Source organism: Gobio gobio (genome assembly GCF_949357685.1).
Source record: "Gobio gobio genome assembly, chromosome: 21".
Lineage (NCBI taxonomy): Eukaryota > Metazoa > Chordata > Actinopteri > Cypriniformes > Gobionidae > Gobio > Gobio gobio.
Window position 1 is genome coordinate 26,838,386 of NC_137117.1, and position 16,437 is coordinate 26,854,822.

A 16,437-nucleotide genomic window follows, 5' to 3' on the forward strand; every position below is an offset into this window, starting at 1 on the left:
TCTTGCCCTTCTGTATTGCTCTACTGTATAAAAAGGAAGGTCTTACATGGCATTTCTGAAGAAATATTTCATCTGAGCATGTAGGTAGCATATCTGCCACCATAATAGCCATACATTTGTTTCTTTGATTTTTAAAGACCCTTGAAAAAACACCAATAAAAAGATATTAAATATCTGCAAACCTGCTAATTACCTTTTTTTTTTTTAAGTTGCTATAATTGTATAAACTGGTTAAAAACCCAATAACACACTTTCTGTTTTCTATTTGTACGAGATCATCTGAATAAGACAACATAAAGCCTAAAGAATATTCTGTTTTCATATGTATAATAGGATATCCCAGGATTCTGTTTACCCAGGGTTTAGAACAACACAGGGTTAACTATTTCAAGTGCGAAAAGCCCTAAGGTGGCAACACTGGCCCCGGGCTGTTGTTTCACAACAAACTACTGGAGACGCAACAACAGAAGGTCACGCTAACAAGTGTTTGTGTGAGGGGATTAGAGATATCCGCAACTCTAGTTTAAAATACATTTTTATCGCTCATAACTTATGGAGAGAAATAGTGCAGACACTGGACAAAGATGAAACTTTCTAGTGCCCATGTGTCGACCATCTGTATCACATGGAGCATACTTTGAAAGGCTATATGCTCAGCTATACGCATACACTATACTCGTATACTTTGGACCTAAGAGTCTATCAATACAGTATGCACACTTCCTGTTTTAGAAACATCCTCTTCCACATTGGGGTCTTCCCAGTTAAGAGTGCACATTGAATTCATGGGTTTATCTTGGACAGATAAAGGGTAGCTTGCATAACATGGCTGGCCAGACTAAAGCGGTCCTGCTGTTTACTGCCCAGGGAAAAGCAGGCAGAAACTGCGGCCCATTTGTGCATTTATGTAATAACCACTTCAGTATTCTTTCTGCCGGCCCCAGAGAGACACACGCTTACACAATGCCTCAACACAACCCTCTTCATCCTTCTCATTCTGTCTCTTCCTGTGTCTTGCGAATTTGTGAACAAAACGGGCACAGGAGCTTTGATGTTAGCTGAGGGATAAGTGAGCACCCAGAGAGACACACACCACAGAATGGTACAGCACAGGGAAAAAACCCTTCAGGTTACTTTTATCAGCTCATGACATTTCATGAATGAGCATTCACAAATGTAAGAGTACAATAGACGCAGGTCACATAAGTATGTATGTTTCTAGTAAGGTTCTTGGTATTCACTTGCCTCAGGTGCATGTGCATAAACTCCTCCTCATTACAGTATGCTGGGGAAAATGTCATGTTGGCTCATCAGACATGGAGAAGCTTTCACAATACCATGTTATTTATTCATTGTCTGTTTCTATTAATCAGCTCCATTGCACTGTAACTGCAAACTGCAGAGAGGATAATTGTGATGTGTCATAATTTCAGCACAGACCCTCACAGCATTGATGTGAACATAATACCAATTCAAACTTAAAGGGACAGTCCACCCAAAAATGTCAATCTTTCATTTACTCTCCCTTATGTCATTCCAAAATCTTTTTCTGCAGAACACAAAAAAGATACTTTGAAGAATGTCGGGGTCCAATTGACTTTGAATGTATGGACAAAAACAGACATTTTTCAAAATATCTTCTTTTGTGTACCACAGAAAACAAACAGGTTTGGAACAACATGAGGAGAGAATTTTCATTTTCGTGTCAATCATCCCTTGAATAATTAAATGTCCAATTTATCAAAATCTGCATTATTAATTCCTCGTTCATTTCATCACATGCTATATGAACATGCTTTATAACCATAATTGGTACATTAAATTGTAGGTGAACACCTGAGGATATTTTGTAAACAAAATCTCATAGAAGATTTATAACAGCAGAAATTATTGTAATACATATATAGTTCATTATTATTATGTTTAACTTATATAATAAAATCAATAAATATATTATGAATCATTTGTGAATCTTACTAGTTGATCCCTAAAGTACATGAAAGATTAAATGCATTATTGTACAACAATGTTGTAAGTTATTCACCTTTAAAAAATAGTATGTGTAGAAGGTAGAGAGTAGTGCAAATGTGATTTTTTTTAATCCAAACAACATTTTTATCAGGTTAATTAAAATGACAGACACAAATCATGTATAGCAATCCAAAATAATTGTAAGCCTCATTATACATACTAGGGAAATAAACGCAGACACGACATTTACATTTTTACAGCTTTACATTTTCAAAGACTTAATTACAATGGGAGAATTAGCTTTAAGAGCCAATATATTTGGTACCAGCGCAGCGAGAGATAGAAGCTTGCAGGTGTTTGGTTACACATTAGTTTAATCAGGAAGTAGAAGACACTCTATGTTACCTTTCACGGCTACAGAGTGCCTTTGATGTACAATTACGCAAATTACAGTATGGGAAAAATGAGGAGGGAGGGTGGGTTTAGTTAAAGGATAAAGCGCACTATTATTTCATCAGTGAGCAGACCGTGGGCAGTACGAGCACTGCATTTGAAAAAGTGAGAGAGCAACCTATGCTCCCAATAATTCTAAGCAGTGGAACATGATCACACTGCATCTCTATTTCATATAGAGAACATAATGGGTTTAACAGGCACTAACCGAAATCTCCATGTCTACCTTCTCTTCTGAAACGAGAGAGCAGAGAAATGTGTCTGCACAAATTCAGACAATTAGTCAAATGAAAGACTTGATCTTTAACTTCAGATACGTCAAGAGGATATATAAATCACACTGCACATAATATAATTAAAAAGAGTACAGATGCATTTTGAATTCTGGCTGATACATATAAGCCAATAATGGCAGATGATAACCAATCAATCGTTTGTCAGTGCTACAAGTGAATTTTGGCATCACAACATTATAATGTAGCATGAAAAAATTGATTATTCATATTGAGATGTATTAAACTATTAGTGTTTTTAAAGATTAAGTGAGAGTCAGATGGAAATGGATTTTAAAATTGGTATACAGTCAAACTAAAATGTATTCAGACACCTTCAACATTTTCTCACATCATCACAGGTTATTCACTATAGTTTAGAAAATGATAATAAAATATGACAAGTACTCAGAGTTAAACTGTGTCAGAACAAATTCATCTTGATAATGTCAGATAACTTTGATAGAAAGGTATGAAATGGATTACAATCAACCAATCAGCTGTCAATTGTTACATTTAAGTACACAATTAGATAATAATATCAATTTTGGTCGACCAATTACCAAGAAATGCTTCATTTTATTGAGTCTGTGGTGTAAAAGGTCGCATTAGAAATTAAAGAAAAAACACTTAAGCAAAACATGGTCAGGTCAAAGTGTCTGAATAATTTTGGTCCCACATTTTGATGATCAATTTAACTGGTAGCCCACTGTATGAAGAATTATTGGATATAATATGTCACAGTTTAACTTTAATAATTTTTGTTTGACTGTATATCCAATTAAAAAAAAACCTTGAATATCGCAACAATAACCAATACAGAACTGATATTCATTTTTAATAATAATATAAAAAGCCACAAAAAGAACACAAAACAAATCAATGACTGGCTATTTAATGATTTAAAATATTCTCATTTTTTAATTAAGAAATATTTTGCTGATGTACATTTCTAAAGGATCACGTGACACTGAAGACTGGAGTAACAGCTGCTGAAAGTCCAGCTTTGCCATCAAAGGGAAAAAATAACATTTAAAAATATAAATAGAAAAAAGGTATTTTAAAATTGTGATAATATTTCACAATATTACTGTTCTACTGTTTTGATCAAATAAATGCAGCCTTGGTGAGAATAAGAGACTTTTACAGTTTAAACTTTTCAACAGTAGAGTATAAAGCAAATCAATTACTCATAATTCATTACTTATAATATTACATTTTAATTCACAAAAATGCAGAGAAAAAATTAAATGGAGTATACTGAATAAATACGGTATAATAAAACATGCTTCTCACTCACTACCTCTTGACTGACATTCACAATTACTACATTTGCCATGATCAATGAACAAATAAATCCCATTAACTAACCAGCCAACTAACTAACATTACAGACATTCCTAAACTATGCGTTGCCAACTTTAAACCTTTGAACCAAATTGACCCTACATAAATCTCATCCCCAGAGTCAAATGTTCTGTTTGGAACTGAGCAAGAATGAAAGCATTTGGTGACACTGAAAGCATTGTACAGTACTTGTTCAAACCACGACCAAACGGTCTAAACCAGAGCAAAATCACAAGCAACAGAACAGAAGGGTTAAAGCTCTACACGTTAACTGTTGGTGTCCTCCTCTGACCTACCTATATTTCATGCCAGTTCTCAAGCAGTGGTCGCCAGAGGAGTGCATGTTCTGCACAGACAGTTGGCCCAGGCTGCGGGCCACCATCGCCACGGCACGGAACTTGCTTTTGGTCCCCAAACTCGGGCTGTTGGTGTTCTGTCGGTTCAGTCGGTCCTCTGTGCTGCGGCTAACAGCTCGGTGGTCCGTGCACACAAATGACACCTGCATGCTGGCGGCGAGCTCCCGCAGAGACTTACCACAGTGAGGATGCTGATGCTACAAAGAGACTAGTCCTAAAATCTCCCAGGACGCACCAATACTGTTACCTCAACGACTAAAGTGTCTTCTTGTCCCGAGGACAATGAGGTAAAAAAAGTAACTTTTCACAAAACTTGAAGAAAATCCCGTTTAAAAGGTCAAAATGGATGAGGCAGCTGTCAAAAAGGTGAGTGCAACACTATGTTTTAACCACAAGTGCAGTTATTGCTTTGAAGTGCTGCCAGAGTGTGTATCTGTTCATTTGGCGTCTGTGTGTGTGCGTGAAATGTGTGTAAGTAAGTGTCTCAACGCATGTGTGTGCTAGTCTCTGTGAGAGTGAATTCCTGCGCTCTGGCTCCAGGGCAGCAGCAGCCTGTGAAGAGATGGACTCTGGGCACCAATCACATCAACACAGAGAAATCCCACATCCATCCACGTCACACTGCAGCACATCAAGCACACGCTTATCTGCTCTTCTCCGCTTTTCTCTGTCTGCATTGCAAGTGAAGTTGCTTCTCTTTTTCCTCCACTTTCTTCAGTTGATTCTTGTCTGCCCAAACTGTTCCTATTCCTAACGTTAACTGACAGTGAATGTTCATACCCCGGCTTCTGGTTTAGATCATCATCCAGTAATGTGTGCTGAGCAAATGCATGAGAGAGAGTATATAAAACAGCATAGTATGACGAGTGTGCAAGCAAGCATGAGAGAGAGAGTGTGTACTAGAGAGAAAGTGGGAAGGTCTAAGCTCACGCTATGCTGTGTTAGATCAGCTCGTACCTGATATTCCACACTGCCTACGCATGACAGAATGTCCGTGGACAAACACAATTCTGGTTTGAGACTGTTACATGTTAAAACGCGTTGCTGAGAACGCAGATGTGGCATTTTCTTATTTCTACGTGTTCTATCACAAAAGATACTGTGTAATGATTCAAATGAGTACAATTCTCATATAAGTAGACTTTAGTGAATTCTAGGCGTGAAACGGTTCTCAGTAAAAAAATTTTTACCCGTACCGTTCTCCACCCAAGGTTAGGCACGCACTTGCACCGAGGGTCATCTTCTGATGACGCATCTATAATATGGTTTGTTGCAAATAACAATACGTAAAACAGACAGATGGAGTTCGGCTAATGTATGTTTCTGTCAATAGATATTCATTCTGGCTTTCGCCATTAACAGTACGTTACAACAACAATGATCAAGAAAACGTGGACACTCCTTGTAAACTTTGTTCAATGCGAGTGCCATATGCTCTAATATGACCAGTCATTTACGCCGTCGTTGATAGCGCGTCTTAAATTAGCTTAGTGTAAACACAGACAGTTCATACGTGCTGTATGAACTGTCTGTGTTTACACTAAGCTAATTTAAGACTTGTCAATCTAAACATTCAAGGGCAAGGGAACGCATGTGTGCACGCTGTGATAAGATTTGTCCTTTTTCCCCTGAACATAGCACATAACGAACCGTACATAACGGTTAGCCGTACCGAAGCACAAAGCACATAACGAACCGTACCGAAACCGTGACCTTAAAACCGTGATACAAACCGAACCGTGAGTAATTTGAACCGTTACACCCCTAGTGACTTCAGTGCACATGACTGCTGCAGCTCTATGAGTAAAGGAATGAATTAATGTCTATTATGCAGTCTGACCGGCCATTAATATTCATGACAAATAATTGAGTATGCAGTCTGCTAGCCTTCAAGGATGGCTTAAATTCCATTCAATAATTTTATTCTCGTGAATAAGACATGATTAAAAAAAATTACTCAAAATTCTTCTGGATAATAGGCAACAGATTTTTTAATTAATATTAAATGAACAGTATAGAGAAACAAAAAATACTCCACCTTTTCCTTTTGGACACATTTTGTTACACACTGATTACAATGCTACAGATAAAAAATTTAAATTTAAGTATAGTTGGAAAGATATATAGAACTATAGCACGATGTAGAATGACATAAAACTGTAGAATGATAGATAGAACAATAGGTTGATGGACAGATAGAACATGACAGACAGATGGATAGATATAGTAAAAGACCGACAGACAGAACGAATAGATAGATAGATAGATAGATAGATAGATAGATAGATAGATAGATAGATAGATAGATAGATAGATAGATAGATAGATAGATAGATAGATAGATAGATAGATAGATAGATAGATAGATAGATAGATAGATGACAGACAGACAGAAAGATCACAGACAGACAGACAGACAGATAGATAGACAGACAGATATATGACAGACAGACAGAAAGACAGACAGAGATATGACAGACAGACAGACAGACAGACAGATAGATGGCAGACAGACAGATAGATAGATGACAGACAGACAGACAGACAGATAGATGACAGACAGACAGACAGATGACAGACAGACAGATAGATGACAGATAGATAGATAGATAGATAGATAGATAGATAGATAGATAGATAGATAGATAGATAGATAGATAGATAGATAGATAGATAGATAGATAGATAGATAGATAGATAGATAGATAGATAGATAGATAGATAGATAGATAGATAGATAGATAGATAGATAGATAGATAGATAGATAGATGACAGACAGACAGATAGATGACAGACAGACAGATAGATCACAGACAGACAGACAGACAGAAAGACAGACAGACAGACAGACAGACAGACAGACAGACAGACAGACAGACAGACAGACAGACAGACAGACAGACAGACAGACAGACAGACAGACAGACAGACAGACAGACAGACAGACAGATAGATAGATAGATAGATAGATAGATAGATAGATAGATAGATAGATAGATAGATAGATAGATAGATAGATAGATAGATAGATAGATAGATAGATAGATAGATAGATAGATAGATAGATAGATAGATAGATAGATAGATAGATAGATAGATAGATAGATAGATGACAGACAGACAGACAGACAGACAGACAGATAGATAGATGACAGACAGACAGATGACAGACAGACAGATAGATAGATGACAGACAGACAGATAGATAGATGACAGACAGACAGACAGATGACAGACAGACAGATAGATAGATGACAGACAGACAGACAGATAGATGACAGACAGACAGACAGACAGACAGACAGACAGACAGACAGACAGACAGACAGACAGATAGATAGATAGATAGATAGATAGATAGATAGATAGATAGATAGATAGATAGATAGATAGATAGATAGATAGATAGATAGATAGATAGATAGATAGATAGATAGATAGATAGATAGATGACAGACAGACAGATGACAGACAGACAGACAGACAGACAGACAGACAGACAGACAGACAGACAGACAGACAGATAGATAGATAGATAGATAGATAGATAGATAGATAGATAGATAGATAGATAGATAGATAGATAGATAGATAGATAGATAGATAGATAGATAGATAGATAGATAGATGACAGACAGACAGATAGATCACAGACAGACAGACAGACAGACAGACAGACAGACAGACAGACAGACAGACAGACAGATAGACAGATAGATAGATAGATAGATAGATAGATAGATAGATAGATAGATAGATAGATAGATAGATAGATAGATAGATAGATAGATAGATAGATAGATAGATAGATAGATAGATAGATAGATAGATAGATAGATAGATAGATAGATAGATAGATAGATAGATAGATAGATAGATAGATAGATAGATGACAGACAGACAGACAGACAGACAGACAGACAGACAGACAGACAGACAGACAGACAGACAGACAGACAGACAGACAGACAGACAGACAGACAGACAGACAGACAGACAGACAGACAGACAGACAGACAGACAGACAGATAGATAGATAGATAGATAGATAGATAGATAGATAGATAGATAGATAGATAGATAGATAGATAGATAGATAGATAGATAGATAGATAGATAGATAGATAGATAGATAGATAGATAGATAGATAGATAGATAGATAGATAGATGACAGACAGACAGACAACATTTCTGCATACTTTTTATTGCATTACAAGAAATATGCAAATCATAAGACACAGCTGTAAGTTAGATACCAGAGGGGAAGCCAAAGATTAAAAAAGTACAATGCTGTAGTCTAAACTAATTGCCGTGGTCCTTCAGCATGTCTGTGAATGTGTGTGAGTGAACGTCCCGCAGACCGTAAACAGTGAGATGAGCTCTCTTATAATCTGACACACAAATGACACACGCTATTCCCGCATCTCTAGCACATTACTGAGCCTAAAGCATACTTCCTAAAGCATCTCATAAAACCACTGAGTGACGGAGCGACTACCCGGTTTTCATGCACTCGGGATTAGAGGAATGTGTGTCATCCCACCTCTAGATGAAAGGAAGTGGACAGATGGCTTAAGTGAACATACAGAGCTTCCTGAATGGCACTTTGACATTCGCTAGCCTCAGGACAAAGACTCCGCCAGCAGGCTTGAGCGAAGCAGCGGCCCATTTAAATCAGACAGGATACTGAACTCGGGCATCTTTCATCATGCTGTATCTAGAGAGAGGGAACTGACAGGAACTCAAGGCTTGAGATGAGATGAGAAACTGTGTGTCTTTAGTAAACTCCAATCCGCTGGCAACCAGTGTCACCCCGTCTGCAACCACACATGAAGCTCTTAGATCCAGAATCACAGGCACGGCACACGCTAGCATGACACATTGAAATATTATGCAAATATTAATGGCAATGTTAACCTTAGCTGACATGGCCTCTGGAGCACACATAAATAAAGAAGATCCATCTATCAAAAGAAATCAATTAAAAAAACTAACACTAGCACTTTACCTACACCATTATTGTTCTGCTATCATCTCTGGCCATCTACTGAATGCTGCTATTGTACCCTAAAGAAAGATGTTAAGCTCTAAGGTGTTCCAGGAGTGCTGCAATGTGATCTTCCTGGAAAAGAGTCCACTTACTGGACACTGTGCATAAACAAGGGGGTAAGAACAATGTTACAGTTTGTCCTGGTCACAAATGTATTTGTGTCATTGTGACCCTGTGCAGGGATTAACCTTGAAGTTGCAAGTTGTACATATAGAGAACAGCTCACTGCAATCCTCAACAGCACCTGTCAGCCTCCTGCCACTCCGATACACCACTGTAAATCAAATCCGTCATCACTGCTCGTAGTTTCAGTGTTAGATTTACAGACTAGTTTTAAATGTCGCTGCAGCTGGATGCACAAGCAGTAATTGAATTATCATTACTGAATGAAAACCAGAGCTGCAGCCCATGTCTCAAATGACTGAGTATGAGGCTTAGTGTTACAGCAGGAGAAATGTGACCTTTCTAAGGAGAGATGTGGGATGTGTAAAGTGTACTTGAGAAAGAGAAGACTCACGTGCTCACATTAGCTGTAAGTTCGGCTCTGTGTTAAGGGTGCTGTTTTAGTGGGGGCATTTGTATCGTCTAGAAAGGCCGTCAGTCTGGAGGTGAGAGTCATGAATCAAAACCCTCTTAGAATTACAGATGAAGAGAGAATATTGTAACTAAAACATAAATATGCTTTTATTCACGCTAAAGTCTGTGTTATCACACTAAAAAAGCCTGCCATAAGTATAAGAAATTAGATGAAAGACTGCATAGTAACTGTAAGTATGCAGGACTATATATACTGTATATATTTTGTGTGTGTGTGTGTGTGTGTATACAGTGCTTAAAAAATGTATTACGCCACCACCCAATGTAAAGTTTGAGCCACAGCTGCACTAAACTAACAGTATTAAAGGTCCCATGGCATGGCATTTTTCTATTATTTTATAATGTTTCCTGAGGTGTACTTATATTGTTAGTATGACTTTTACATCATAAAATGTCATAGTTTAGAAATATAAGGCATTTTTTCTATACTGCTGTTTGCCCTGTGGCTGAATGCCCTGCTTCAAGAGGCAGGAAAAATGCCATGCCGCTGTGAGACTTCAGTAAAAACGCCCACTGTTGTGATTGGCTGACATCTTTGCATTTTAAATGAGCGGAGGGGGCGTGGTTTAACGAGGCACGAGCTGCTGCCAGAGAGACGGATGGACCTGAGTTCACTTCTCATCAGTTCTCAGCATGTCTGAACTGTTGTAGTTACAGCATATACTTCAGGTTATTAGTCTATTTCTAGTCGGAGGGACTGTCACTCATGTCAGAAAGTTAGTAACTTTAGTAAATTATGGATCAGCGCTGACTGGAGACGCGAACCGTTTAGAACGATTCAGTCCGATTTGGTGAACTGATTCGGTTCACTAAAAAGAACTGGTTCAAAAGAAAGATCGTTCGCGAACCGGACATCAGTAATGTACCAGAGACTGAGCTCAGCGATTGCTAACAAAGTTATTTATAGTAACTACTGAGTTATGAGAGTGCTGTCAGTCAGCGCGAGTTTATTGTGTTTGTATCTGAGAGTTCTGAATAAACACGAGTCCCAGTCACACCGAGTCCGTCTTCATCATTATTACCAACTTTGTAACACATGCAAAGTACCATTACAGCTGTCGAGATGAACGAGTTAAAAGTAAGTGTTGATAATAGCATTATTTTTAAAATAAAATAAAAGCGTCAGTCACACGCGTTGAGTACACAGTGCAAACAAAGACACAACAGCAGTAATCGAATGTAATCCAGTTTATTGTGGGGAAAGCTAGCTAGCCTAGCCGGATACCCTCACGCTTACCCCCCTTCTGCTTAATCTCACGCCGCGTTTGGTGCCTCCGCTGTGGGCTAGATGCAGTACTAGGGGTCGGGGATGTTGAAGGCCGAGCTTCGGCGTGTGTGAGGTTTATCTCTAAAGATGTGCTGATGTTGAGCAGAAACTCATGACTGTATGCACATTTTAGAACCGATAGACGCGACGAGGACGTACAAAAACACTGACTCACAAGATAGAAAAGACGAAAACACCGTTCTGTCGGGAGAGAGAGAAGCCGCAGTGTGTGCACGAATAATAAATAATTAGCTACACATCAGAAATCACTGATCACAGATCAGAAGGAACTGAAAAAAGACTTCTGTTTTCATTTGTACATCCAAACACTGAGAAACTGCCAGCGTTCACTCGTTCACAAGCAATGATGCAATGATCTCTCGAGCGTTTGCATGGGCGTGCCAGATTCTCTGGGCGGAGGAAAGGGAGGAAACCGTTCCTGCTTGGACGTCAAACCAGGAGACTTCAGGATTGGCTCGTCTGGCCTGTCATTTTCTCAAGGGCAGAGAGAGACAGCCAGAACTCGGGTTTACACCGATCAACATTTCTATCCACTTGGGGACAATATTCAGGCTAGGGGAACTCATATTAATGTTGAAAAACCTCATAAAATGAAAATTTCATGCCATGGGACCTTTAATGATAATCAAAATAATTTTTGATATCATGTTTCTGGTTAATCCACCAGTATGTGTAAGCTCTTTAGTCACAGTTGGCCAAGTCGAAGTCCGGGCTTGAATCCTATTGAACAAATTTGGGATTTAGTGGATTCAAAGATAGAAGTTTCATCAAAAGCAAGTCTTTGGGAACCACTAGAAATGATTTGGAAGTCAATAACAACAGAGACTGTGGAAAAGTACTGTACAAAAACAATATAAAAACAATGCCAGCAAGTTTTTCTTGTTATTATGTGTGAATAAAGACTATTTAGTTCTTTCAGTTTGTTATTTGGGTAATAAATGACAATAACATTTTGACAGATTCCTAAAATATTTTCTCTTTATTATGACAGGTGGTGTAATAAATTGGCTAAGCACTAATATATATATATATATATATATATATATATATATATATATATATATATATATATATATATATATATATATATATATATATATATATATATATATATATATATATATATATATCATCATCACTATATATATATATATACATGCTCAAAAATTTACACACCCCTTGCAGAATCTTTGAAAATGTGAATAATTTAACAAAATAAGACCGATCATACAAAATGCATGTTATTTTTTATTTACTATTGTCCTGAATATATCAAATATATAGATATTTTACATATTTATATTTATGCATTTGGCAGATGCTTTTATCCAAAGCGACTTACAGTGCCCATCCCCCTGGAGCAACATGGAGTAAAGTGACACACTGGTGGTGACCGCTGGGATCGAACCAGCAACCTTCTGCGTATCAGTTCCATGGTTTAACCCACTGGACCACCATTACATAAACGATGTTTACATATAGTACACAACACAAAAAAATGTCCCGTTCAAAAGTTTATGTACCCTTTATTCTTAATACTGCGTCGTTACCGGGATGACCCACGGCAGTTTTTTTGTTTTGTGATGGTTGTTCATGAGTCCCTTGTTTGTCCAGAAGGAAAGACAATGCACTAAGAGCCTTGAATTTGAAGATCAAGGTAAATTGTACTTAATTTGTCTTCCGGAAAACGTAATTATCTTCTGTTGCTTCCGAAGAGCAGTACTAATTGAAAAAAAAAAAAAAGATATTTAAACAAAATAAGAAAAATTGGGACATCTTCATCCTGGTCAAAAGTTTTCACGATGCATTTCCCTTAATGCATCGTGTTTCCTTCTGGAACAACAGTGAATGTTTGAACCTTTTTTAGTAGTTGTGTTTGAGTCCTTCAATTGTCCTCAGTGTGAAAAGATGGACCTCAAAATCATACAGTCACTGCTGGAGAGGGTTCAAATATGCAAAAGATACTGGAAAACTGAAGAATTTGCAGGACCTGCAGAACATTGGGCAGTTTAACTGCTCAGGACAAACAAGGGACTCAAGAACAACCATCACAAAACAAAAACACAGCCGTGGATCATCCAGGAAACGACACACAGACAGTATTAAGAATCAATGGCACATAGACTTTTGAACGGGGTAATTTTTATAAATGCAGCTATTTTTTGTCTTGTGGACTATATGTAAACATCTTTTATGTTAAATATCTTATTCAGGACAGTACTAAATAAAAAATAACATGCATTTCGTATGCATGTATTATTCATATCCCTCTTATTTTGTTCAAATTATTCACGGTTTCCACAGATTTTTGACTTTTGAGCAAGACTATAAGTGTGTGAGTATACCTGAAGTGCATTGTAAGTTTATTTGGATAAAATTGTCTCCCAAATGAATTATTGGTTTTAAACAGTTTTACATGGTGTTACTGCTTGACATGACAAATTTGTCATTATTTCAAAGTACGACAGGAGGTACAAAGTGTGAACAGAAAATGACTTCATCGTGAAACATGAAAAAAATGGAGAGATCCTCCTTTCTTCTCTTAAAGGGAGATGCCCTGTCATTTGAGGGTTTGGCTGGGGTCATAGGTCTCCGAAAGCAATAATCTCCCATTGTTCCTTGCTTTTAACCTCCAAGCACTTCAAACACCTCTTCTCCATTTAAACTGTCAAACTCTCCCTCCTATTGCCTTTGATTTGAAGCCTAACTCCACACTTATCCAAAGTCAAATAAGCTCTGGAAAATCCTGCAGAGCCGTTCAATCATCTCCCACCTCGCAGCAGAGCTCAGTCTCTTCACGGTGAGCTTCACCACAGGGCTCTGGCTCTCATCATAAGTACACGCATACACCTAACCATTACTTCTCAGAGCACAAACAACTCTATCATCCACATCCGATTCACAACTTTGTGGATTAAATGAGTAGTTCATCCAAAAAAAAAAAAAACTTCTATCAGTATTTACTCATGTTGTTCCAGCCAGAAAATATTTGAGGAATTATGCAGTGACCGCTGACCATTAACTGTAGACTGGCATGCTCCAATAAATCGTAATATTATTTTTTCTGCAATTGTTATTGTAGGCTACTGTGGCGAGCAGCGAGGCTGAGGGACCGTGAGAGCGGGACGAGGCCGCGGTCATTATTATGATGATGAGCGCCAGCTGCGTGCCGCATTGGCCCCGTCTCTCGCGGAGGAGTGTTTATGTTTATTTTTAACAATAAACAATAAACTTTAATCAAACAAACAAAGTGAAAGTAAAAGTAAAAGCGGCAGCCCCTCACGGACGACTGCCGCAGACATACATAAACAAAATCATAAATAAAAATACAAATTAAAATCCAGGCCTGGTCCTCTCTCGTCCTTCACTGTCGTCGCTCCTCCTTTATACTCCCGTCACTCCTCCGCGAGAGACGAGGCCAATGCGGCACGCAGCTGGCGCTCATCATCATAATAATGAGCGCGGCCTCGTACCGCTCTCACGGTCCCTCAGCCTCGCTGCTCGCCACAGCTACATATTTTACATCTGATATAACATTGTATTAGTAATGCTATATCAGACCCCCCACCCCCCCCAAACACACACACCTGTCCCACACACTTTTTAAAACAAAGTTACACAATGGCAAATTATGCACTATGCACTAATAACTATGCACTATATTCTCAACCTTGTAGTGTATGAATTTCATTAAGGTTATTTCTGCATCAGAGTCTGATTGCCCATCCACCTCCGCTACATAAAAAATATAGCATAAGGGTTTGTAACAACAGAACTTTCATTTTTGGATGAACTGCCGGTTCCTTTAACAGATGATTTAGCACAATCAATGATGTCTTCAGATCTGTTAAGAGGTTCATATACACAAAACCTCTGCGAGCTCTTTGTAAGACAGACTTTATGAGTGCCTGAACATTAATTGTGGCAGTTAATGCTGTGAATTACCCATAAGCTGAGAGTGCTCAAGCCCTGAGTTCAGGAGAATGGAACAAAAGAGCACGTCAACTCATTCTGCCTGAGGCTTCTCAGCGGGAATCAATCAAGAACTTTATCTCATCAGTGGTGATGACTCAAACATACAGAATTTTTTTGCTCTAATGAACAGAGATCACATTAAATATTTGTACCTTTATATAACACCAAAAAATACTCCTTATACAGTCATATAAATTGTAACCTTAAATCTTTAAATTGATTAAAAAAAAGGAGGTATTCATAAAGTCACTTATCATGTACTGTATATTTATAATGTAACACCCGCCCAATCCTAATCGTCCCAGCAATGGTTTCCGATTAGCGGGTGAAGGTTTCTACACGTGCTGTCTTTTCAGCAGGGCAAAGTAATGTAATTCCAATTTACCTTTATCTGACTCCATTTTATCATGACCTCGAATTTAGGTTAGAATGCCAATTAGTTATTAGGTCATTTGTATAACAATTTAACAACACATTTGGTTATTCTATTTAACTCTTTGCTCTTATTGAAATCATTGATTCGATTCTCAAGAGTCACACAGGGTCCTCACACCGGCCGTTATGCAGGCCCACAAACACAAGCTCGCCAGTCTGATCCTTAACGAGAGGTTATGGCTAAAGTGATATAACAATGCCGCCCCATGCTTGCTATTGTTACAAATTTCCCATGTAGCCCCCTACAGTCGCCTATATAACAACTTAGTTAGCTTAAATAGTAACCAGAGGTTATGGCCAGTACCATAAAATAATGCCATATTATCTCAAAAGTATTTTATCTGGTCCCCTATAGTGAATGTGACGGCATAACAACTTCGTTAAAGTCGAGCAGTTAGTCAGAAATCTAGAATCTCGTTAGATGCGCCCCATGCTCCATACAATCCGAGATCTAGTATGTACTTAACCCTGGTCTCAGATTTGCGGTAGGATACACTGTACTAAAGTCAATCATTTCAGAGTAAGTCAGAATAAATCAAATGTAACAATTTATTATTAGTCGGTTAAATGTATCATACAGATTACATAATCAATTCAAAGATAATCAATACATAACATCAAATGCTCTGAAGTAAAGAGTAAAATATGGATACCTGACATCTGAAAATTACAAAATTACAAAGAACTGAAA

General features: G+C 37.9%; 1 protein-coding gene across 5 annotated transcripts in view; it reads right to left on the reverse strand.

Annotated features, from left to right (window-relative positions):
* kcnab2b (potassium voltage-gated channel subfamily A regulatory beta subunit 2b) overlaps nucleotides 1-16,437 on the reverse strand; it is a 71,700-nt gene that overhangs the window by 27,367 nt on the left and 27,896 nt on the right. For 2 of the 5 annotated variants that reach the window (XM_079803070.1, XM_079803069.1), the window contains exon 1: nucleotides 4,340-5,216. The exons of the other annotated variants lie outside the window; for them this stretch is intronic. In XM_079803070.1, coding sequence (XP_079659196.1) covers nucleotides 4,340-4,548 — 209 coding nt within the window. In that variant the 5' untranslated portion in view covers nucleotides 4,549-5,216. Of the gene's footprint in view, nucleotides 1-4,339; nucleotides 5,217-16,437 lie in introns of those variants that run through there. 5 annotated transcript variants of the gene reach the window in all.